Source organism: Danio aesculapii, chromosome 10 (genome assembly GCF_903798145.1).
Source record: "Danio aesculapii chromosome 10, fDanAes4.1, whole genome shotgun sequence".
Lineage (NCBI taxonomy): Eukaryota > Metazoa > Chordata > Actinopteri > Cypriniformes > Danionidae > Danio > Danio aesculapii.
The window spans coordinates 41,890,309-41,916,386 of record NC_079444.1 but is presented as its reverse complement, the minus strand read 5'-3'; the positions used below and the strand labels follow the sequence as shown (position 1 = coordinate 41,916,386).

The window sequence follows — 26,078 nt, the reverse complement described above, 5'->3', positions numbered from 1 at the left end:
AGAAAAGTGAAAAAATAAATAAATAAATAAACATTGTGGATGACAAGGTGGTGACTAAATTATGGAGGTGAACTAATCCTTTAATCTTTGTAAGCTCATACAATTATATTATTACTTCCCCAGTCACAGAAGAACTGTAGATTGGTCCTCACCTTGCCAGAGGACAGCCTCTCACATGCATCATCTACTGGCTCTTCTTCATGATCTGAAAGTGACGACTCCTCTTTACCGGAGGTTTCCTCCTCCTCCTCGCCTTCGCTGTCCAGCTCCAGAGGCCTGGCTGGTCTTCGCTTGGAAGAAGAACCAGCTGGATCCACTCTGGATCCATCCGTGCGACCCGTTCTTTCTGACTCTGAAAAACAGCATGAAACCGTAAAGATACGATATGTTTGAAATGTTATTTAATATATCAAAAAAAAAAAAAAAAAAAAAAAACACTAAACAGTGTTATATTTGGCGGACTTTTGTACTTAAATGATCCCAAATGTTTTGAAGAATGTTAAAATCCAGAGAAATAAGCCATTTTAACTAGTGACACAGAGCGTGTGCTGTGTGTTTATGCTAATGTCATCACACACCCTCAATTTCTCCTTTGGTTTTATAAAAAACTTAAACAGCAGCAAGGATTTGTTATGATGTGTGTTTTATTAGACTGCACAGAGGAGCATTATAAAAGAAGCCTAAAAATGTATTCAGTCTGATAAAGCCGCACTGCTTCTTCTCCATGAGATCATGAGCAGAACAACCGAAAGTGGTGGACTGTGGCATAATAAAAGCTCTGCTGCTTTCATGCCTTTGACAGCTTTCAGCCTTACTCTGCTTTATGATACCATGATAATAAGTGTTGAATACTTTAGTTCATCTATCAACATGACTTCCGCAGGAGTCCTGTAGGATGATGAAGACCCCAACTCCCATTTTTGTAGTAAATCCACACCCTCTAGAGGTGAAAATGACATATTGTGCTTTTAAATGTGCTGTGAGTTTTTCAGTGGGAATAAGCTATCCTGAAAACCTCAAACTTAACCTCACCTTCATCTTCCAGCTCATCATCGACAGGTGTGGATGGGCGAACCCTTTTGTTGTCACTAGTGGACGTTGGTTCAGGGGGCTGTTTCCTTTTAACCTGCAAACAAATGAGCAGCAAATAATAATGAAAAACTTACAGGTATAACTGGGCTAAAAACAGCAACAGAGGGGTATTCTGGTACCTTGAAGGACGGTAACCGAATGGCACCACGCAGGCCGATGCTGAGACCCATTCCCTCAAAGCCCAGGGTGAAATGCGAGGGTATAGTCTCTTTGGGTTTGGCCCGTTCTTTCTCCTCATCTTTGCCCTCACCTGCTTTCACAGGTGTAAGCGTAGCCTGCATGTGCAAAAACACCAAGACACCATTAGATAATTCTGTCTGTATAATGGCATGCCTTCAACTCAAGCAATTCTGTAACTTAGCAAGCGGTGGTTTTCTTTGGGACTAACTCTTCAAGAACATTCATCTCTGGAATTAGTTAACATTTATTTTCGAACAACATTAAACAAGAGAATTTAGAGTGTATTGTCATATTAGCATTAATAGCTATTTCATAGTAAAAACTGTTTATAATAGGGTTGTCACAATACTAGGGGGGGGCAAAATGAATTGTGTCTTCGGTGCACTGCGACGTAGACGCGGTCACTTCGGTATCCCAAAATTTTATCTATGCGACCTCAAAATATATTTAGGAGCATTTGTGCGAGTGCATAAAATTGTTGCGTGCGACCTGTTTTCACTGCAAAATGTTCAGCGCATGCGCGGATTTAGGACACTTTCACACAGAATGCATCTTTACACTTGAAGCGTAGTGCTCAGGAACAGTTTAAAACTGTTGTCATGTCAACTTGCTGCAGTAAACAAAGCCCGCAATGCTTGCCCCGCCTTTGCGCTCTTTTTATTGGCCCATTGCTCTAGAACTGAACGCGAATGGATTGGTTAAAATCAGTTGTCAATCACTCAGTCAATTTGTTCGGCCTTCAGATGACAGGAGAGCTACAGCCGCGAAAATGTAAAGCGCTGAAGATGAGAGTGAAAACAACACTGACAGAGTTTGTTTTAGAAACCACCTAAAGCTACAAATAATGGAACATCTGATTACTGATCATGGTGAATGTTAATCCACCATCTACATTTGTCGAAGAGATAAAATAAGATAAAATAAGAGATAAAATGGATAAAATGACTACGCTTAACTAAGATTTATCATTGACAAAAATAAGGCTTAAATGACACCGGAGTGTGCTGAACTTTTAAGGTGATTCAGTGGTTTGAATTTCCAATCTGCAGTTTCAATGCAGCTTTGGGTGCAAACGTTTGTGGTTTTAATTAAATTAAATTAGCACAGTTAACAATAACAGATACATTTATGTCAAGCAGTGCGTGCAGGGCCGGTGAGTGCTCCGTCGATGTATCTTTTGGTCACTCAATTATGTTTAAAACTGTTTTTTCTTGTGATAACGGGATTTCGTTGAGACACATTTTCTTCACGCAAGCATATTTATATTTTTTGCTTGTTAGTTTGGATTAGTGTTAATTTCAAATGCAATAAATCTGGTTATATAAAACATGTAGTAACGGTGCTCAAAATTTAGTCCACGGACTAAATTTTGGCTGGTTCAAATTTTAAAGTTAGGAGCAACAGCGCTACCAAGCAAAAGGGTTCATTTCGAGCCCTGCTTTTGGATACAGACACGAACAAGTGTCTGCAGAGCGAGTTTTCTCCTCCATGTCTATCATGGACCAGCTGTGATCGCCGCTGCCGTTTATCAGTGTCACTCTTTGGTGAACAGGCCAGTGCATTAGATCCAATCGCAGCCCTTTCAGTTGTGGGCGTTACCAATAATAGGGGTGTAAGAACTCGCTCTACAGGGCTCATAAAGCGAGTGGGATATTTATATTTGTTTATTGGTTATAAATACTCATGTTATTCTGTGCATGTACTACTAAAAGGTACAGTTCAGACTGTTTGTACAAAAAAAAAAAAAAAAAAAAATATATATATATATATATATATATATATATATATATATATATATATATATATATATATATATACATACACATATACATACGTTCTTAAACAGAGCTGATTTGCCATAATGTTCACGTGCTCAACAGAAATGACCTTCATTGGCCATGAAGGTCATTAGTTCACCTAACTCACCTCTGTTTACTGAGTGCAACCACAGGTACAGGGACACTGGAGCATTTCAAAGTCACGTTGATCAGCTGGTTTGTCTATAAGCTGACATACGAGCTGAAAATCGCGGCTTTAAAATGCGCCAGTGTCTGTATCTGTGGTTACACTCAGTAAACAGAGGCGAGTTAGGTGAACACATTTCTGTTGAGCACGTGAACATTATGGCAAATCAGCTCTGTTTAAGAACGTATGTATATGTATATATATATATATATATATATATATATATATATATATATATTTAAAAATAATTCCTTCAAAGTCTCTCCAGATAAGAAACCGTTGTCTTAAAACATAAAAAATTGTGTGTGTTTTATATTTAGGATGCGATTATAATAGTAACATTCTTGCGTACAATAATAATGGACGTGTTAGCCGCAGATTGTATTATAATATTCATTCATTCATTTTCTTTTCAGCTTAGTCCCTTTATTAACCCAGGGTCGCCACAGCGGAATGAACTGCCAACTCATCCAGCACATTTTTACCCAGCGGATGCTCTTCCAGCCGCAACCCCTCACTGGGAAATGTATTATAATATGTCAAATGCAAAAATTCACATATGCAAATTTATCAAAAACATTCATGTACACTCCACCACAACCCAACACTCCAAATGAAGGGAAGCACTACCTCTGAAAGCTACTAATCAACTTGTCACTGATTTTAGACAGGGCACGACTTCAATCGCTTGAAAACCAAATCTGCTGCATTTGTTATAACTCATTTCCAAAAGCATTTACATATCCTTCAGCGTGTATCGTGTAACATTTAAAACAGGGCCGAGTTTGCAAAATGGTGCTTGCAATCGTCAGAAAAATGAAAGGAACAAACACAGCACATGGTATACTGTGGTATTGTTGTGAAAATCTGCTCATCTTTCAGTGATAGTAATCTTTGTGTTTGGATCAATCCCATGATCCCCTGACCTCCGCTAATGTTTGAAGGGAAGGGCACATTCATGTTTTAACGGATCTAGCCCTTCGTATTTGGTACACTTCTTATAATTTTACTATGTAAAATGGCATAGAATAGTGTATAAGTGTGCGATTTGGGATGCATCGATCGAATACAGTGACATCCTTAGCGCTTACCTTTGCCGATAGCTCCTGTTTGTCCCACCAATCATCAAAGGCCCTGAAGGCCACCACCTCCACCATCTTGCGGTTGAGATCTCTCTTCATGATGGCCTTCAGCTCTTTGACGATAACCATCAGCACTCCATCTATGGTGGCTTGGTGTGGGTCTTCCTTCTGGGGCTCGTAGCCAGGTGGGGGAACAGCGGGGTTGAATTGGGGCATGCTGGGTAGTGGCCAGGGTTGCCCATGAAGCGTGTCTGCAGGAGCGCTGACCATCGACAAAGGTGGATACGGGCCCCCAAATGGCATGGCGGAAGGATTGGCACTGGGAGCAGGGTATGGGTAAGGGTACGGATGCTGGCTTTGTGCCATGCGACTCAGCATATGGGTCTGCATCTGAAAGGGCATCTGGAGCCACTGTGGTAAAGAGCTAATCAGATCTACTGGTAAAAGATGCACCATGCTATAAGGGTGCAGTGGGTGGAGCATCGGGTGGTGGCCGGCCAGGTGGGAAACGGCTGAATGGTGCGGAAGGTGGTGCGGGGGTAGGGGGAAGCCAGCCGCATGGGGCAGTGGGGGAAACCCTGGCGGGGGCATGGGGATGGTCTGCATCGGAGACAATGCGGAGTTGACCACAATGCTTTTGGCACAGTCTCCGCTGGCGATCGGTGTGCCAGGCATCTCATCGTCAGATATCTCCATGTCTTCACCTGAAGATTGATGACCCTTTGTTTAAAAAAAAAAAAGAAGACATATTAGTGTTCAGGGTTTCTGCAGATATCATGATGTCAAATTTAAGACTTTTTAAGACCTTTTTAAGACCATTAAGTATTAAATTTTAGACCTATATCACAATATCAAACACACACACAAAGAGAAAAGGCTAAATCACAAAATCAGTGGTAAAATAAATGTATGCAAATTGAACAGCACTGAAGACAGGTTAGATGCACTATTGAACTACAGAAAAAACAAACAAACAAACAAACAAACAAACAAACATCTTACGGCTGATTTATAGTAGCTTTTATACTTGAGTTCGCCATTGAGATATTCTTAGAAACGACAGGGGGCGGTCAAAACAAACAGACAGTAAAGTCAGACGGATAAACAGAGAAATAGAAAGTTTCCGGAACTAGGTCATATCATTAATATCATTGAAGATTTTCAAACTAATTATTTTTTATCATTTGTGTAATTTATTATTATGATTATAAAGATTTTTATAACCATTGAAGATTTTTTTTAATCTTGAAAAAGCCCTAATACTACATTTTTGGCCCAATCTTAATTCTATCCCTTAAGCCTGGTTTATACTCTACGCGTTCGCTATTTCAGTTGAGTGCACGTGGTGAATGTGACGTCACCGATGTGTTTGTGGAGATTCGCTAATTTTTTGAGACCCAAGTGAACAGTTCACGCGGTGCTGCATTTAATTTGAACTAAATATGAAACACTTTGAAGAGGTTTTGTGTAAAATAGGTACGACTGTAAAGACATCTTTATGATCCGTCCAAGCGTGATCACAGAGATAGCCAAATGACCAATCATTTTTGGCTAAAAATTGCAACAGCCGTGGGAAAGGAGGAAAGTTTTTGTTAAAAAGTTTGGAAAAACCTGAGGGATAAGTGTGTTAAAGCCAAAAGACGACATGGCAAAAGTGGAGACCCGGGTACACAATTACAGAAATAGGTTTTTCCACCATTCATAGGTTTTACTCATTTAATAGTTCTAAAACTATAATTAAGGAACAACATTATTTCTTTGTTAACTGGTTTACAATATATTGCTGCCCTATTTTTCTAGGCTTTATTGGTGATAATGGTCAGGAATGTTGGACCATTATTGCCTTTTAAGCATAGACGACAGAAACTAACCAGACAGTAATGTGTAAATTGTGGAGCGGGTTTTTTAGTTAGGTATAATTGCTAGGTAGAACTGTCCGAGACATGAACAAAGCAAGTGACGCATCAACGTTTGAGTGATGCATCAAAAAAATCTTGAATGGTTCTAAAAATCCTTATAATCATAAAAAAATATATAAAAATAAAAAAAATAATTAGTTTAACAATCATCAATAATATTAATGATATGACCTTGTTCTGGAAATGACTACTTCTGTTTATCCATCTGACTTTACGGTCAGTTCCTTTTGACTGTCATTTTAAAGAATATCACAACGGCGAATGCGTCAAGTATAAAAGCCTTGTCCGTTTTGTGAGGTGCGCACGCACTCAGCTGAGGTCCACAACATGTCGCCAGGTAAAAGTATAAATCAAGCTTTACCCCTACCCCTTGTTTTGCACATTGGGTAGGGGTGTCCCAATTCTCTTTAGCTTGAAGGCGTATGGCTAAGGGGAAGGGCTAGATAGCCCTTGAAATGGAGATTTTCCAGGACCACACTTGAAACCAAGGGGTACTAAATTTCTCAGAATACACCAGCTATAACAGCAGCATGGCTGCACACGGAAGGAAGGAGATGCACAAATTAGTATTTTTTGGCATTAACACCAAATTTTACAACAAACAAACATGTTTTAACACATTCATAACAGCGTTCGTGTTTTACAATCATGCTTTAAAAGAAACGCTAAACTAAAAACTGCTAAATTTCGCTATTTATAATCTCTAATAATAACTTATGCATAGTAGTCTCACAACATACGTTCACATCTGCCACAAGATGACACTGGAATACCCTGTCAGAAAAGTCTAGTGGCTGGAAATGGGCTTTTTACAGTGTCTGCTATAATGCTAATGTTGTTTTCATTTGTTACATAGATGAATATGGCCACTGTGTATATGCACAGTACAGTTATGATCTTATTGCCAAGAAATCGTGATGACATATGATGACGTGTGCGGGTGTTGTAGTGGTGTCCCATTTCTTCGGGGTAAATTTTATAGCCCTTCCCCTTCACACTCCATTTCAAAAGCCAAGGGAAAGGGGTAAAAAAAATGTAATTGTGATTTGGCAATTACACACACATGCTTCTTTTCCATGGGACTAAAGTGAGAATTTAAAGAAATAGCACACATCTCTTTCAGAAACTGCATGTCTTGAGGTATTACTCGGTTTAGTAGTGTCTATCAATAGTACACCAGTTATAAATTCCCCTTTGAAACTCATTGCATGCAACTTCAATGTAGGAACCCAATCACTTTCAGCCTCGGACAATACAGCTGAATAATGGTTTTGGTGATTTAATAGGAACAGCACTATCCTGACGGTCCAGCTTTTTAGGCAGGAAGTACCACACAAAAGCAAGTTAACGGCTGAGCATTGTTTCGTGTGTTGAACGACGTGTAAGAGGAAGTGAAAGTGTGTTGCACATAAGCGGCATCCAAAGTAGGATCATATTTCATGGGTTTGCCATACAGCGCTGGAGGATGCAATGCAAACCAGTTCATTTACAAGAGAGCCTCATCATGCACTAAACGTCTATGTGCTTCCTGCAAACGCAGAAGATTACTGAATTTTGCTATGGAATGCGATGCTTAGCCTGTTTTTTGGTGCAGATTAACATGTAGGATTTAAAACTGTGCCAGGATAAACTTGCTATTTTTTAATGTGTTGCTGTCGATGTGGCACAAACAGTCGAGTTGCAAAATATCAAGCAAACAAGGAAATTATTATTTAAATGGGTTCAAATACGTGCCACAAAACACTGCTTATTTACATTCAGAAAAAAAACTAGCCTCAAGTATTTGCCTTTCAAGACAAAAAGGGTGCAAAACATGTTTGCAGTCAGATTGCACAATTTCTTCTACTGCTAAACTGTGAAACAAAAGGGAAAGCAGGGGGCCGCTTTAAAGGAAGATCAGTGCAGTTGATTTCTTCATTTCTCCTGGGTCCTAAAACCCTCCATGTAGCAATTCAAACAAACAGCAGGAGGTTGTTCATTTGTATGGTTATTTTTTGCAATTTGGCCACCTCAACAAATTAAAAAATAAAAGAAAAAAGCAGCATTTCATTTATATTTAGCTACAAAGGTGTTTATGTATTTTATAAAGTTTGTATTATGAAGTTTGGTCAAACAGTATCAAAAATTGTATAACTCAGTGTTTCCCAACCCTGTTCCTGGAGGCACACCAACAGTTCATGTTTTGGATGTTTCCCTCATCTGACCCATTAACTTCAGGTTTTGGAGCAGGGGTCACCAAACTTGTTCCTGGAGGGCCAGTGTCCTGCAGATTTTAGCTCCAACCCTAATCAAACACACCTGAACAAGCTAATCAAGGTCTTACTAGGTATATTTGAAACACCCAGGCAGCCGTGTTGAGGCAAGTTGGAGCTAAACCCTGCAGGGACACCGGCCCTCCTGGACCGAGATTGGTGACCCCTGTTTTGGAGTCTCATCTAATGTTCTGATGAGTTGTTTGATTAGGGAGAGAATGAAAATGTGTACTGTTGGTGTGCCTTCAGGAACAGGGTTGGGAAACTCTGGTATAACTTATTCACTATTATTATGAACATAGTTGGGTGTAACGCGTTACACAATAATAAATACAATTTTTGTGCAGGATCGGGAGTGAAGGTATCTTCTGATTGTGAAGAGAAGCGTAGATGCTTATGGAGCCGTTCACATATCGCGTCTTTTGTTCGTGCAAGTTCGCTATTTCCAATGGAGGTGCACAGCTTGCGCACACGTTTGGAGCACATATTGGGTACACTCGCATTTTCCAGGCGCACTAGTTGAAAACCGCGAGTCACGCGACAAGAACTGACCGATCAGCTTTATACTTTGGAATATAAACATTTCGTGAGATTAATTACTTCAGACACACACAAAACACCCAAACATGGCAGTGCTTTTGGATGCAGTCTGCATATTATGGATGTCAACTGTTACAGGTATCCAGCTTTCATCAGGTCTTCTTTTGTGTTAAAATTATAATAATAATAATAAAAAATAAATAAAAAGGTTTGGAACAAGTGAATGATGAGAGATTTTTAAGTTTTGGGCTAACTCTTTAAGTCTTCAATATGTCAAGCTGCTGTGATCAACCCACTGTGATGTTTCTCAGTGAATATTAAATTTCTGAAAGAGCTGCAGTTTATTTTGTATTTTTTAGGTATATTTTATATGTTCTAAAAGTAACTTCAAAGTAAAGTAATTAGTAATCTGATTACTTTTTACATCAAGTAATTAGTAGTGTAATCAGATTACAATTTTCCAGTAGTAGTCAGTAATCTATTATTAATCTATTGTAATCTATTACTTTTTTAAAGTAACTTACCCAACACTGGTCATGAATCAGGTAAATGTTTTAAACCAGCCTGAATAAAATAAATGAAATAAAACACTAAAACTAATTACTAAAACTGCTACTTGCTTACAGTTTTAACTGAACTGAATCAACACTGAATCAACTTGAGCTAAATAAAATGAATATCCTCTAAAGGGCTGTGTGATGCTGAAATAAATCTATAGTTATTTTCAATATTAATATTTTCATAATTTTGTTGAGTGTCTTTTTGTGCTGGCTGGATTAGGCCTGTCGTGAATAAATCAACATGACTTGAAAATCAGTAGGTGGCAGTAGGTTCTTGTCTTAATAAGTGTTTCATTAAATAGTTTCTAAATGAATCAGGTATTTAGAATCAAACTAAGCAAGTAAGCAGCTATCAATTTAGCAACTTCTCGCAACTTTTTTGTTGTGTGTTGCCAAAGTAAATAGTTCCGAGACTGCATTGTGACATTATCTTGCGATACATTACCAATTGGATTTTTTTGTGATTTATTTACTTGCTTAGCCAAATTCAGTTAACTAAAGTGAAGTGTTTAAAAACTCCACCCAAGAAGTTCAGTTAATTAACATGAAGTTCTCAAAAGATGCCACAGATGGCGCTCTAAACTAGTTTTTAAATCATCAAGTGGGACTCTAGGCTAGTTTTGAACACCAGATAGCGCTCCAGGGAAGTTTTTAGCAGCAGATGGCACTCTAGGCTAGTTCTTAAGAGCAGACAGTGCTCTATGCTAGTTTATAACAGCGAACAGCTTTCTAGGCTAGTTTTTAACAACAGACAGCTCTCTTGGCTATGTTTTGACAGCAGATGGTGCTCTAGGCTAGATTTTAACAGCAGACGTGCTCTAGGCTAGTTTTAACAGCAGATGCGCTCTAGGCTAGTTTTTAAACAGCAGACGGCGCTCTAGGCTAGTTTTAACAGCAGATGCGCTCTAGGCTAGTTTTTAACAGCAGATGGCGCTCTGGGCTAGTTTGTTAACAGCAGACGGTGCTCTGGGCTAGTTTTTAAACAGTAGACAGCGCTCTGGGCTAGTTTATTAAACAGCAGATGGCGCGCTAGACTAGTTTTTAAACAGCAGATGGCGCTCTAGACTAGTTTTTAAACAGCAGATGGCGCTCTAGGCTAGTTTTTAAACAGCAGATGGCGCTCTAGGCTAGTTTTTAAACAGCAGATGGCGCTCTAGGCTAGTTTTTAAACAGCAGATGGCGCTCTAGGCTAGTTTTTAAACAGCAGATGGCGCTCTAGGCTAGTTTTTAAACAGCAGATGGCGCTCTAGGCTAGTTTTTAACAGCAGATGGCACTCTGGGCTAGTTTAACAGCAGATGGTGCTCTGGGCTAGTTTTCAAACAGCAGATGGTGCTCTAGGCTAGTTTTTAACAGCAGACGCGCTCTAGGCTAGTTTTAACAGCAGATGCGCTCTAGGCTAGTTTTTAACAGCAGATAGCGCTCTGGGCTAGTTTGTAAACAGCAGATGGTGCTCTGGGCTAGTTTTTAAACAGTAGACAGCGCTCTGGGCTAGTTTATAAAACAGCAGATGGCGCTCTAGACTAGTTTTTAAACAGCAGATGGCGCTCTAGGCTAGTTTTTAAATAGCAGATGGCGCTCTAGACTAGTTTTTAAACAGCAGATGGCGCTCTAGGCTAGTTTTTAAACAGCAGATGGCGCTCTAGGCTAGTTTTTAAACAGCAGATGGCGCTCTAGGCTAGTTTTTTAACAGCAGATGGCGCTCTAGGCTAGTTTTTAACAGCAGATGGCACTCTAGGCTAGTTTTAACAGCAGACGGCACTCTAGTCATACACTCAAATGTAAACACAGCTCTCTATAAACACTTGTAATTCGCTTAAACCATTCCTAACTTTATTAAATGATTATTTTATGTTTAAGTGGTATTTGTAAGGAGTCGAACAACCCTATATGTAACTACTCGCTAACTGTAACCATTCGCTTTAGGAGAGAATAGTAAAACCTTTTAAAACTCTCTGAATCGACGCAGAATAAATTTTTCACCTTAGATAAACTTCTTGTTTGTCAAATAAATGTGATTTCACAGTAAAGTTCAGCTCAAATCTTACCGTGTCCATTTTGTCGATGGGCGTCCGTGGTTCTCCCACACAGCTTTTACTGTGCATGTTGGAGGGCGACATGCCCCTTGAGTTCGCCAACAGTGAAGCAGTACCAAGGATCGGTTCATCATCTTCTGAATCAGGCAGCGGAGTTGGGCTGATGTCCTCCAGCCCAGTGCTTGAGGGCCGCGAGGGTCGCTGGGGTGGGATCGGGGACAGCTGGGATGACGAGGAGGAGATTGGGCTCCCATCCATCCGCACTTCAGCATCCGAGTCTCCACGCTCATTCAGGAAGGGCTTCAGGAGCATTTCTATGCGGGAGTCCAGGCTGTTACGCTCGGACTCTAGGGTAGGCGATGGACAAGGCTCTGGTGTGGAAGGCGGAGGTGTCGCTGGTTGGGTCTCTGGAGCAGGAGGAGGCTCAGGGATTGGTGGAGTCGTGGGTCTGTCTCTGACAGGCAGAAAATCAGTGCTTGGGGGAGGTGGAGCTTGAGGTGGTCTCCTGTAATCCACTTCCCGCTGAACAGGTTGGTGGTAGGAGGCTTCTGTGTACACTTGGGGAATTGGGGGCTGATATTGAGAATAAGCAGTTTTAAAATTCGCACTGGTTGGTGGTGGCGGCGTGTGCGCGAATGCAGGCGATGGCGGCTCAGGTGGTTGATGCTGCTTAAAAGAGGGCGGCTGTTCTGCATTACTGCGTTGCGTTGATCCATGGACATATCGCCTTTCTGGTCTACGGTTGTAGGCATCCTGAAATTTGGTTTCATGTCTCCTCGATTTGTAGCCTCCTGATGATTCGGCACGGTTGGCTTGGAACGCTGGTGTGCCCTGCCTGCTCGAATAGCTGGAGTCCTGAGAGAACGGGGTGCCTGATGGACGCGGGGTGTGCGGGGTGCCCTGCGACTGGGGCGTATCCTGCCTTAGGCTGGAATAGGCCGTATCCAGGGACATGGGTGTGTTGGTGCCACTCGGTGTCGCTGTGCCTGCTGCTACAGATGAACTGCCTTCGAACAGTCTTCTGGAGGGCTCGCAAGCCTGCGGACACAAGAGACCAAGTACTCAATTTAAAAGTGCAAAGCGTTCTGTGTATAAAACCACAGCCCCAACCATTTCTTATGGATTTATAAAATATTTTTTACAATTTTAATTTTGTTTATTGTTTGCTGGATAGATCTGCAATGGTACAAAAGCACAAAACACTAATTCTGAACTCCCTTAAAGGGTCACAAAACACCAAAACACATTTTTTGAGATGTTGACAGTTAAATATGTGTCCTGTCTCTACAGATTTGGTAAGTGTGTGATCAGTGTTCTTTGTTTATTCAGATGGCAAAGTTAGCTCATATCGTCAGCAGTACTCTTTCAGTTTTTAAAGACATACCATAGTCAAAATGTTTTAGTTACTAAGTTTACAGTACGTTAATATCACTGCAATATTATGAAATATCCGCTGTAAATGCTGCTCTCCGAATGTAAACACCTTAATCAAACTATTACTGTCGTGTAGGAATTTCAACCGCATTGTGTGACAGGATAGTCTATACACACACACAGCTTTCTGATACTAATCTCTGCACCTACCAAGTGCATCTAGGTTACCAAGAAAGTTTTTTTTTCTCCCATAAGGCGTGCAGTATCAAATTCATTTAAAACTACACTCTTCCAGCAGTTCCTCGCATCCAATAGCTTGTTTGTCACGGGGGGCATGCATGAAAAGTTCCTGAATGAAAGTGAAAGTGCCAAACTGCTGTTAAAGTCGACAAATTAATAATTTGGCAAATAATTCGATTTCTGATGTACATGTAAACACAGTCACTGTCTTTTTCCCCTGTGTATGTGTTGCCGCTGTGAAAATTAGTGCGTGCACATACTGAAACTCTCCTTTTCATGCAAACCCTTTCCTCTTTCACCACTCGACACTCCCACCTATGCAGCTGGATTCACCCACTTTCCTGACTTTTTTCAAACTAGAGGTGTGGGACGGGGGGGGGGGGGGGGGGGGTTTCATGGCCATTTAAAGGGACAGTTCACCCAAAAATTAACATTTACTCACAGTTTACTCACTCTCAAGTGATAATAAACCTTTCTTCTGTTGAACTCAAAATAATAGTTTAGTGATAGTAATAGTAACAGTCAATGGTTACAGGTTCTCAACTTTCTTCAAAATATCTTCTTTTGTGTTCAACAGAAGAAAGGAACTCAAATAGGTTTTTGAGTAAGTGCCGGGAGAGTAAATCATGACAATTTTCATTTTTGAATGAACTATCCCTTTACTTCTAGGAGCAAGCCTGGTTGATTTGCATTGACTGTTGCTAATTTCACATGCAAGGTTTCAACAAATCAAAGACCTGGTCTGATCGGGCAACTCTAAATGTATATTAAGACCTGTTTAAAATGATTTAAGATATTAAAATTAACAGAAACCCTTACACGTGATACCTTACTCAATTCTTAACATTCACGGATAGAACCAACGTATTCAACAAAGGAAAGGGCAGTTGGCTTTCTGTGCATTTAGAAAACACATATCAGGAGTTTAAAATGACAAGGCATTAAAACTATACTTGCTGGAGTAACTGAGGAACAAGATGTAAAGTCTCCGCCCTTTTAAAATGGGAGGAGAGCAGAAGCTCATTTGTATTTAAAGTGACAAACAAAACTGTGTTTCTGTTTACACCCGCAATCAAGCATTTACAGTCTAGTATTATAAATTAATTGTGTGAAATTATGAGCAGAAACATCACAAACGCATTCTGGAGACAGCCGAGACATCAAATAAAAGCATAATAGGACCTCTTTAACCATTTACATGCTAATCAAATACATTGTACAAACATTGGTTAATGGCACTGTTTTCAATATGGCCCCTTTGTGTTATAATGGGCATAACTGAGGGGAGACTGTTCAAAGTGCATGTTGTAATAGTGTGCAGCTCTCTGCTGGTAGCAGTTATTATGTGCATTTCAACCGGTGTCCATTTAACCACCTGCTGAACTGATAAACTGGATTAGAGATAAAGACGTTTCTGTTACAAAGGGACTCACAGCATGGTGTATGGCGCACTAGTGTAAAAGAAATTTCTATTAAAACGTTGCATTAACAAACAGATCCAAATGAAAACTTCTCAAGTAACAAATGATTTAAAAACTCAATAGTGCAAGATTAGTAAAGAAAAATACTACTGTTTTGTTAACTAAACCAGGATGTTGTTGTTGTTGTTAAACTGGCTGCACAAACTAACTGAATTACATTAAGCTCACCAAAATATTGACATTTCAAGTTAATGCATGCGATTATGTTTCTGAATATGTAAAACCAATGCATAAAACAAACAAGGTCTTTAAAGCAAAATACTGAGCTCATGTATTGTGTAATTAATGTCAGATGTAATGGAATAATGTTTGGGTTTTTACCAGCAGGGCTTCAGCCAAGCTGCGGGGAGAAACATCACAGGCCTCTTCTCCACCGACTGGAAGAGTGAGCGGAGTATAACTTCCATTGATCAGACGCTGGAAGTACCTCTGGCGATTTTCACCTGGACAGATGGATGAGAAGGAACGCTGCTGTGGTGAACATGATAACTCACACACAACGTGCACTACATCTAAAAGAAATACACACGTTGTATCTATTAGTTCCATCTAGGCAAGAAAGGGAGAACGGAAGAAAGAAAGAAAGAAAGAAAGAAAGAAAGAAAGAAAGAAAGAAAGGAAGAAATTACTATAATGACATGTTTTATCAAATTGAATGTTTGTTTGCAGCCACATATGGGGTCAAATTATTATTTTTTTTAATTATCAAAAAAATAAATACTATACAGACTAAAGGTTTGTGCTTTATTCCATGTACATTAGAATGTGTTTAATTTAAAACCAAATTATTTTGTGCAAACAATAACTACTGGGGATGCACGATATATCGAAGGCCATATCGTTATTGGCCGATAAAGGCTATTTTTATTGTTATCGTTATCGGTCCGTTGTCAAAATTAGGCCGATATCTTTGAGCCGATAGATTACGTAATTGTACAGAACTGCCTGCCTCGCGCATGCGTGGGTCGAACTTGCTCAGACTTGTGTAGTGCACTATAACAGAGCTTTCCTCACATTGTTTATTACTTCAAAGTCCGTGGTATTGCTGTGCGTTAATAACTCAGTCAGTAACCACATTCCTAATCATTGTAGATATGTTTATCACATTATTGTGTATTTTGCTTTAAAATCGCCTCAGGAAATGTATTACATGTGTAACACGTTTTATTCAAGAGCATTTGAGCTGGTTTTAGTTCTTCGTTCTTTCTTTTTCATTTTATTTAAAATATATTTATTTTACTTTTACTTTTTGTTATTACACCTATTATTTTTATGCATCAGTCAAGTTGCATGTTAATTTGCTATGCAATGAAAAGGAAATCATTTATTTTCGGCATGCTAATTTAAGTGAAATTGTGAATATATCTCTATAATCACCTTGCAATTTTGAAATTACTGCTTTGAGTAGACTATTCAATAGATCAGTTCACACTTTCATGAAATTTTTTTCAAATAAAATCAGTTGTTTACTGTATAAAAATTCAACATTTTGAAATATTTATTGGCTAATATATCGGTTATCGGCCTCCAATTCTTATGAGTTATCGGTTATCAATATTGGCCAAATAATCCATATAGGTGCATCCCTATACTGCACATTTTTACAATGATTTAAAGTAAACACATCCTAAAATGTCATTCAGCTCAACAAAAGTATAATAAAAAAAAATTAATAATAATCTAGGCAAATTTAGATTAAGAATAATCAGATAACATTAAAAGATTATATTTAAAGCTCATAGTAGGGTTGCACGATATTGGAAAAAACTGACATTGCGATTTTCACTAGACGACTGGAAAAAAAAAAAAATTTTAGACTGACTGTAATAAATTTTGTAGCAGAGTGCATCTGCATAAAATACAATTAATCCATCATAAGTATTGCTAAATACAGTAAAGCAAAAATGCAATTGAAACAAACTGTTTTCTGGGAGTCTAGCAATATTCAGGTAGCCAAATTGTGAACAAAAAGTTTAACACAATTACAATTCTTTTTTTTAATAGTTATAAACAATTTGATTTCTTGTGCCTCAATGATTTACCTGGCTTGAAATGTTCACACAGTCACAAGCCCTAAAACACTTTAACTTTACAATTTTATGAGTGTTTTCTGTGGCTCCTGGTCAACTATAATAATTTATAATATATATTCGACATTGCAGATCCTGAAACTTGACTATTGCAGATGCAAACATTGCGATATCAATGCTGAAACAATGTATTGCCCAGCTCTAGATCATAGCGCAGCTACAAAAATACTTTGGAATTGAAATAATTGGAATTGTAAATCTTTATACTCTTATTCTGTACACACATTTTACATATTTAACTTAAAAAATGACAATTTATTATGATAACCTGTTATTTTACACATTAAGTGCAGATCAGAATGAGACATAGCTACATATGTTACACTGAATAATGAAGGAACATTATTTTACCCATTTGATTTTGACAAAAGCTATTTGAAAGTAAACGCTTTACTTGCACTTTAATATGCTTTCAGTATATAAAACAGTGACTTTGTAATTTAATTCCATGCAGACCACATTATATATATATATATATATATATATATATATATATATATATATATATATATATATATATATATATATATATATATATATATACATATACATATACATATATATACATATACATATACATATATATATACATACACATATACATATACATATACATACACATATACATATACATATATATATATATATATATATATATATATATATATATATATATATATATATATATATATATATACATACATAAATACATACATACATATATATACATACATACACATACATACATATATATTTATATACACACACACACACACACACACACACACACACACACACACACACATATACATACATACATACATACATACATACATAAACAGACATAAAATATCTGACTTGGATTTCTCATATTGTTTAACACAATGCCAGACATTATTGACAAATCATCTAGATTCAAAATAAAGTTCTTTAGTACAATATTTTGTATGTCTATTAATTATGAGATAAAACATAATTATAATATATTATTATATTAACAATTTTGGGAAAAAATACAAATAACAAGGCAACTTAAATTTCTCATGCTGTCCAGAAGATATTTTACAGGCCAATTTGTTTAATTTTAGTTGTTCACATAAAGCTGTTGTTGTGTTATCATAAAAACATTACAGAAAACTATTTCAGTGTCAATATTACTAAAAATGGAAATGCTAAAGGAAAGCAATCTCACTTGAAAATAAAGTTATTAAAATAATTGTATAAAATGCTACATTCTTTACAAATAACCATTTATAAATACATATACACAACATATGTGTCGCTAGATAAAATAAGAAATAAGCATATAATCTATGAAATGACAGCACTTTGTATCCACATCACTGGTGATAACAGATTAAAGGGTACTGTCTCTTTAAGAGAGGAGAACCCGCTACAGCTGTCATCCTGCCTTAAACATCTCACTTCTACAAGGTTAATGACCATTCAATGTGCTTGTCCTTCAGTAAAGCGTCTAAATGAAAGGTTTAACATTACAAACACTTTCACTTGTACAATTATTATGTTGTAGTCGATGGTAACCACCTCCTTTATCTTTTAAAGCCTACATTTTGAATCTAAATACTTAAAGATTATTGTCAAAGCTTATTATGCTTAAACAAATGTATTTTGCATGCAACTATATTCCAATATCTTTATTTTTACAGTAAACAAAATCAAAGCACGCACATCAGTTAATCCCTCTCCAGCTGACATGCTGTTTAGTGGTTACCAAGCAACCAACGTAAATTTACGCACGTGACTTGAAGTTACAAACAACCCATTAAAAACTGCAGACCCGTGTGTAATTTAGGAGATATCCTGTCAAATTATAACTTTCCTATTGCTATTAAGTTATATATCCACAGTCTTGCAGTTTAACAGTTAATTCTTGCTTACCTTTTGGATCCAGCTCCACGTGGATTATGTTTCCCATGACAGACGTGTTGTGCAAGTTCTGGACGGCATCTTTCGCCGCCTTGACGGTTCCGAAAACAACTTTAGCTATTCCGAGATGTTTTTTGTTCTTCGGATTGTACAATATTTCCACCTCCTCGATGTCGCCGAACTTCTTGCACATGTCAGTGAGGAATCCCTCTCTGACGTTGTCATTGAGTTTGGCGAACGTGATCTCCTTCGGGGGAACCCGGCCGATGTAACACTCATCGATCTGAGGTAAATAAACCAATAATTAGTATAGTTTAATTCCATAATGCACCCACGGTTATATGTGCGGTGTTATACTATAACAACGGCCTCTCAAAGTAATCACCGAAAACCGTTGACAATTTGAATTTAAATCAAATGACAGTTGAGTAACGTTATTTTGAAAATTTAACCGAAAAAAATAAACGTTTAATCCGTTACGTGTCTATGAAGTGTAAAAACACTCAAGACAACTGCACACATGTGTCAAGGGGGGTGTGACTGACCTACCTTAAATTTAGGAACCGGGAGATCAGTCTCCTTGTACTTAGTCCACAGACGACCGATTCTCGGATCTCGAACGATGTCCACGGGTGACATTCCAAGGCTCTGCAAACAAAAACAAGTACATTTATACACACTTTAGGGTACTTTAAACAGCTCAGACGCTGTCAACAGAACTAACACAGCACGACTAACTTAAATAAGCTGGTTTAGTTGAAAAAGCGAAGTTAATAGAGTGATTGGTAACGCAAGTTTGAAACTCTTTGATGTGTTGTGTCAAGTGTTTACAACGCATTGTATCCATTGAACGCGCGACGATACACGGGGGTCCCGTGCATCCGGTTCTGGTCGTTCTAACGGCTGGTTCCTCTCACCGGCATGCTGAATTGATGTCCATCGTAGCGGTACACTTTGTGCGAACCCTTTTTCAACGCTGGGTCAATAATCAACTTGTAACTTCTCCAATGATGACTTCGTTTCTCTCCCGAACTGCAGATAGGATGGCTGTTGTCCATTCCGTTCGCCAAACCTAGCGAAGAGATGACAAAAACACACAGTGCTCTTCATGATCATGACATCGCAAACAGTTTATTTGCACACAAACAGTACATTGCAGAAAACGGGGGGTTTGAAGCGGTGCCCGAAACAGACATTACAGAGGAAGAAAAAAAAAGAGAGCTTACTTGAACTCTGTCTTCTACCGTGATCTTCATTTAGCTTATTTCTTTCTCCAGGTCTGGACATTTTGTGCCCGATCGAGTAGTTTTATATAAAACGGCTTGATCTTGAACGATTCGCCGATCACATTACATGATTTTAAAGATACTGCCTCCTTTTTGCGAGCCAACACATATTGTGTGCCTCTAGTCTGGGGTTTCTGTCTCTTACAATACACCACTATCTCAACCTTCCAGCACATTCGACACGCGCTTTCGATTTATTATTCTGAGGCGTTGAGAAAACGCAGTATTTTTATACGAGCGTCGATAAATCATACAAATAGAGTTCAGTGTGATAAACGAAAAGAAAGATGGAATATTGTACATTTCGAGCAGAAACACGAAGGTTGGGTGCGCGTTGAATCTGCGCGATAGATTTACATGAACGTTAAATACAAGATGGACATGGAGGAGCAACGCTGGGGAAGGTTGTTAAAACTGAATTGGGACACGCGCTGAACGCACATATAATGTGTTTTAAAAATGAAACGCAGATTTACATTAGTTTAAACATTAATTCAGAAATACGTTTTAAGTTGTGTATATAAAAATACGTCTTTAAAAATAACTTTAATGACCTTATATAAACACAAATATATATAATAATAAAGCTTTTCTATGTTGCTTATTGTGTTTAAACACCTAATGTTGGGTTTATCTCGTACTAACAGTAGTTGTGGTACATTTCTCAATCCGTCCTCAACATCGTTTGATATTCTGCGGTGCTTGGGCAATTGGCTGGTTAACAGCAGTTCCCTCTCTGGCCAATCAGATTGAAGCACCACGGTGGATTCAGCTATTAGAAGCACAGCCTTCAGTTCTTCCTACAGAGAGCAGAAAGAAGGCTGAATGCAGGCGCAGCCATTTTCTCCTACATTGGGACTCAATGGTCAAAATGGGTTTCCTTTGTTCCTAAAGGGATCTAAATCTTGATTTCATCAGCCTTTTATGGACTATTTAATACATACAGTGTTTCTGTTTGCAGGATCTGAGAAGAAGGAAGATGAAATGTTGGATGATATCCCTTTGACATTTTTACACTTTTTTTCTCTTCCTGGAAACCATCTTTGTCCCAGCAAACTAGGTCATGGCACACCCATATAACAGTATTTTATTCTTTGGTGAAATGCTACTGAATAAACATTTTGTATTTTGATTTATATTAATAACTAGAATGTTTAAAGAAAGATAAAACACATGAAAATTGCCAACTGCTTTTAGGGCCCTGCCTTGCTTAGGGCCAAACATTAATCAATAAGTAAGTTTATCTTTGTTGTCTTTGCTTATTTAGCTGCACAATAAATGTTTTATTGCTATTTAAACTAAAGCATTATATGGCTGTTTTTTATTTTCAGTGCTCCCTATGTGGGATTTATTTTTGTTAGTTTAAAGCCTAGCTTTGTCTTCAGATACATTCAGTTGCATGCTGTTCTCTTTTAAATCTCCATTTAAATTGATTGCTTCTCACATTTCAGCAAACAAGGCAGACCAAAGAGAAAAAAAGGACGATTGGCCTTTTACAAAAATGCTGAATCACAGGTATGATTGATGGGGTTTGTGGTTGTTAATGCTCATCCTGGTTGCGCCTCACTGTTTTTAACCCCACAGCAGTACTTTTATCAAAACACATTTTTTTTAGGAGGGAAAAAATGTTAATTTATATTTAAATAAATATGTGGAATTCACTTCTTTCATTGTGTGCAGATTGGGATTGATGTATTCCTGATTTTACAATGAAATGGAAGTAAATCCCTTTGTATTTTTAGTAAGTGAACGTTTAATGTATATCTGACCTTGTGCCAAGGACAAACCTTCATTTCATAACACTATTAGTCACATAACATCGTACAGAAAATGTTTAAATGCGATTTTGAACATACACAATTATTAATACACTAGCAGAGATATTTACCTTAACATTTTCTTGTTGGAAAAAATCAATCAGGCCTATACGATGGAGAAACAGGAAGGTTTTCATTCCCATCTTCGGATCCTGTAACACACTGGCTTTAAAGATGGGGGTTGGGTTGCAACGCCTAAAAGGAAGAAAACGACAATAACCATTTTCTGCCGTCTTTTTCGACATAATTCACCATTTAACACACATATCTGCGCAGTCTCCAGCGAGTGGAGCTGATGGAAATCTTGAGGCACTTTTTAGATATTGCAATATGCAAACAATCCCTCTCTTTCTCTTCCTGAAGACAGAATGACAAGAGAAATTCACTCGTCCTTCACCACTGAGAGGGATTTCCTTTCTCTTTACGAAGGTAATAGTTTATACGACCTTATTTCACACCAAAAAATGGGAATGTTTGTTTTAACGTTTTACATTTAAAGTCACATTTGTCTTAATCTTTATCTAAGTATTATTGTTTCCTCACTGTGTATTTTTATTAGTGGTTAAATAAAATAGACAGATAAAGGTGTAAAAATCATTGTAGTAAACACCTCTCATTCTGACCCATGTCCAGGCGACCTCAGAAATAGCCTGTTGTTTAATGGCTTCTCTGCTGTTCTCATTTTCAACATGGCGTCTTCACAAGGACATCATTGTGGAAAAGAAAGCTTGCTGCGCCATTTATGGGCGAGGCTGTCGGTCTGTCGGTTTTTACTGACACTGCCTTTTTATACGTGGCAATCATTGCAAACAAATCGACAAGATGTGCTCGCTCTTTAAGAAAGCAGGATATTGCACAAAAACTCGCAGTAATTTCTTGTGCGTAAAACGCGCCCTCGACGCAAAGCTCTGGAAACCCTGTGGCACAAAGCACACAGCGGTAATCTGAGAGCTTGGACGCTTGCCGCGAAATGACTGCACCCACCTAACCATTCAAGGTCGGAGAAAGAATCTCAAACACTCTGTGGCATTTCAATCAGCAAGTACAAAGGGAATATCAAGTCCTCTGTGCTCTCTCTCTCTCGTCCCCCTTTCAAGAACATTCGGCGCAGTTTATTCGCCAGACATTAAAAGGATCATTTGACGTGATGCATGCAGGATTTGCGCACTGTTTATAGCTTTCTCAGATCTTCTGCTGAATTTATCACACTGTTGCAACACATACCGGTATGTGGTATGCAAATCGTCGTGTTTTCGCACAATTTATGGGTGTAAATCTTTTCAGTTTATTCGGATATTATCGTTTCCCAAGTATCTCATCAGTCGAATTTGATTATATTCGTTTTTATTATGTTTAAATCTTTATTTTTCCCTTTTTCTCTGCGTTTTGGGGCGACGCCAATTCCAATTTATCAAGCAGAATTGTATTGCGCAAGGAAACGCACCATCTGTTTTCCGCGGTTAGGATTCACGCCTGGTCTCTGCATGCACACCATTACTATTCTGTCTCTCTGCCTTAGTCTAAAGTAGGACTGGTGTCTGAATATGCCAGAAAGGAAGGCTGGAGACATGGTGACCGTGGCTGAAGTGGGTCATGAGGCCATTTTATGGCTCTGTTTAATTAGGAAAATCCTCTTTATCTTCGTATCCTGCGAACGTAAGCCGTTTCTAAGAGCAGGGAAGAAGGGCTGAAAACAAGGTCATCAGTTTATATCGTTCAGTTGTTTTGTCTCTGCTTCTTTCTACTCGATATACAGACGTGTGCGCTTTTATCTGTTCTGGATGTCTGGAGTTGATCTTTATCATAGGCTAAACATCTTTATTTAGATTAAGTAGGCTATAATTTCTTTATTTTATTCGGAATAACTCCTAATGCATTAAAGCAAAAGTAGTATTTTGTAGGCTATTTTGTTTGTAGTGGAGACGTGTGAAATATTGACTGCGTAATGTCTTTATAATGTCAATTAATGCCATTTTAATGTCAATCCACATGAAATCCGAGGAAACTCAACTGATCAGTACACTGTTCTGATTTGCATTTCTCACGGTGGGCTTTCTCCGTATAACATTTATAATAAATGTGGATTGTGATCCATTTTGTATGGTAAGTATATCTACAATTAAATGCTGCACCCACCAGTTTTTCTATCTTATAACCTAATAAATGACTTTGTGCTTGCATAAATGTTGTCTTGTATTTATTGACAGATAAGTTTACTTGTAGCCTTCTAATTTTCTCCCATCTTCACCCAATTGGTTATTTCCTCTAAGTCACATTTGCGGTTTTATTATTATTTAGCTGATGTGAAACAACCAAAAGGGCCCATATGGCGTAAAACAAACACGTCCGTTCACCACTGCTGTAGGCCGCATTTGACATGTGTTTATAGATTAATACTCTATTTTTGTACCATAATGACTCGCATTAGTAAATAAAGGTGGTGTTTGTAAATAATTGAAGCAGTTTTTTTTTATGTTACCTGGTTCTGAGTCAGATGAAGAGTTATGTGACGAGAAGTGATAACATGACGCCTCCTATCTGTGAGGAATGGGAGCAGAATAACTACTTATTTTCTGCTCTCTGATTGGCTGTGACGCTGTGGGACAGACACGAGCTGTCACCCATTGGCCACTGGTAAAATAAATGAAGCTGTTTATCATTTTTACAGATCCCGAGAGGCTTGTCTTTGCTGCCTATAACAGCGCCCTTTTTATTTATTTATTCCTTATTTTTATTTCTGGAAAATCCCATTGAGATGATCGGAAATCCCTTCTTCTAGGGAGTTCTGGCCAAGATGTTTTACATTTAGTCTAATTTTAAGATGACAGAAAACATCAACTTCATTAAACAATTACATAACAATTTATTAAATTCACTCTGCAATAAATGATTAAAATCAGCCAAAGCATGAATAACAATCAGTTGTATCTGGAACTAGATTTTTTCTTATAAATAATATATACAGTTGAAGTCAGAATTATTAGCCCCCTTATTTATTTTTGCCCAATTTCTGTTTAATGGGGAGAAGATTTTTTCAGCACATTTCTAAACATAAAAGTTTTAATAACTCATTTCTAATAATTGATTTATTTTATCTTTGCTATGATGACAGTAAATAATATTAGACTAGATATTCTTCAAGACACTTCTATACAGCTTAAAGTGACATTTAAAGGCTTAACTAGGTTATTTAAGTTAACTAGGCAGGTTAGGTTAATTACACTAATTACACTTAACTAGGGTAATTAGGTTAATTAGGCAGAATAGGTTAACTAAGCAAGTTATTGTATAACGATGGTTTGTTCTGTAGACTAGATTGGGAAAAAATATAGCTTAAAAGGGCTAATAATATTGACCTTTACATGTTTTTAAAAAAAATTAAAAACTAATTTTTTTAAGGTTACTTTATGTGCTAAAATAGCTTAAACTGAAATAAAATTAATGAAAATTGTATACAAATGTGTTTTAAAAGACATAATTAAAAATAAGAAAGAAAATAGCAAGTGACTTTAATGAAAACAGATAAAAGTAAACACACAGTTTACAATATAATAACTTACAGTTCACACAGTAGTCAATATTTGAAGTGGATCATACAAGTTTATGAAAATTGTCAAACTATTGAACACCCATTCTTGTCTTATGACAATTTTGATAAACTGTTTTGATCCACTTCAAATGTTGACTATGTGTGTCTGTGTATATATATATATATTTTAATGACAATCTACGAAAAATGCGAGGAAACTCAACTGATCCATACACTGTTCTCATTTGCATTTCTCACATGTGTGTATGTATGTGTATATATTTATATACATACACTACCGGTCAAAAGTTTGGGGTCAGGTTTTTTTTTTTTTCATGTTTGTTTTTTTAAAGAAAATGATTCTGTTCATTAAGGCGGCATTTATTACATGAATTTAATACACACACACACACAAAATAGAGTTAAATATTTATTTATTACTTATTGTATGTAGTTTCAAATGAAATGATTAATTCAGTCATTATTGCTGTTATTACTATTACCATTAATAATAATATTAATAATAACAATAATAATTAATATTAGTCATTTCTGACGGATCACGTGACTTTGGAGAGTAATGAAGCTAAAAAATTGTTTAAAATCACAGGAATAAATTATTAAAATAAATTATAAACTACTTTTGAACAGTTATTTATAGTGCATTAACATTTCACAATTTGTAATGTATTTATATTTAAAAATCCTACTGACTCCAAACTTCTGACCGGTAGTGTATATAAACTACAA

General features: G+C 37.5%; 1 protein-coding gene across 3 annotated transcripts in view; it reads right to left on the bottom strand.

Moving 5' to 3' along the window:
- Positions 1–22,151, bottom strand: part of setd1ba (SET domain containing 1B, histone lysine methyltransferase a) — a 39,522-nt gene extending 17,371 nt beyond the window's left edge. Inside the window, exons 1-10 of one of the 3 annotated variants that reach the window (XM_056466212.1) lie at positions 21,871–22,151; positions 19,614–19,768; positions 19,246–19,344; positions 18,709–18,979; positions 15,041–15,162; positions 11,637–12,662; positions 4,329–5,039; positions 1,212–1,367; positions 1,033–1,126; positions 153–352 (exon numbers count right to left, since the gene is read on the bottom strand). In XM_056466212.1, coding sequence (XP_056322187.1) covers positions 153–352; positions 1,033–1,126; positions 1,212–1,367; positions 4,329–5,039; positions 11,637–12,662; positions 15,041–15,162; positions 18,709–18,979; positions 19,246–19,344; positions 19,614–19,754 — 2,820 coding nt within the window. In that variant the 5' untranslated portion in view covers positions 19,755–19,768; positions 21,871–22,151. Of the gene's footprint in view, positions 1–152; positions 353–1,032; positions 1,127–1,211; positions 1,368–4,328; positions 5,040–11,636; positions 12,663–15,040; positions 15,163–18,708; positions 18,980–19,245; positions 19,345–19,613; positions 19,769–19,922; positions 20,205–21,870 lie in introns of those variants that run through there. The other 2 variants (XM_056466213.1, XM_056466214.1) reach the window with 2 other exon arrangements.
- Positions 22,152–26,078: the final 3,927 nt, after the last annotated feature.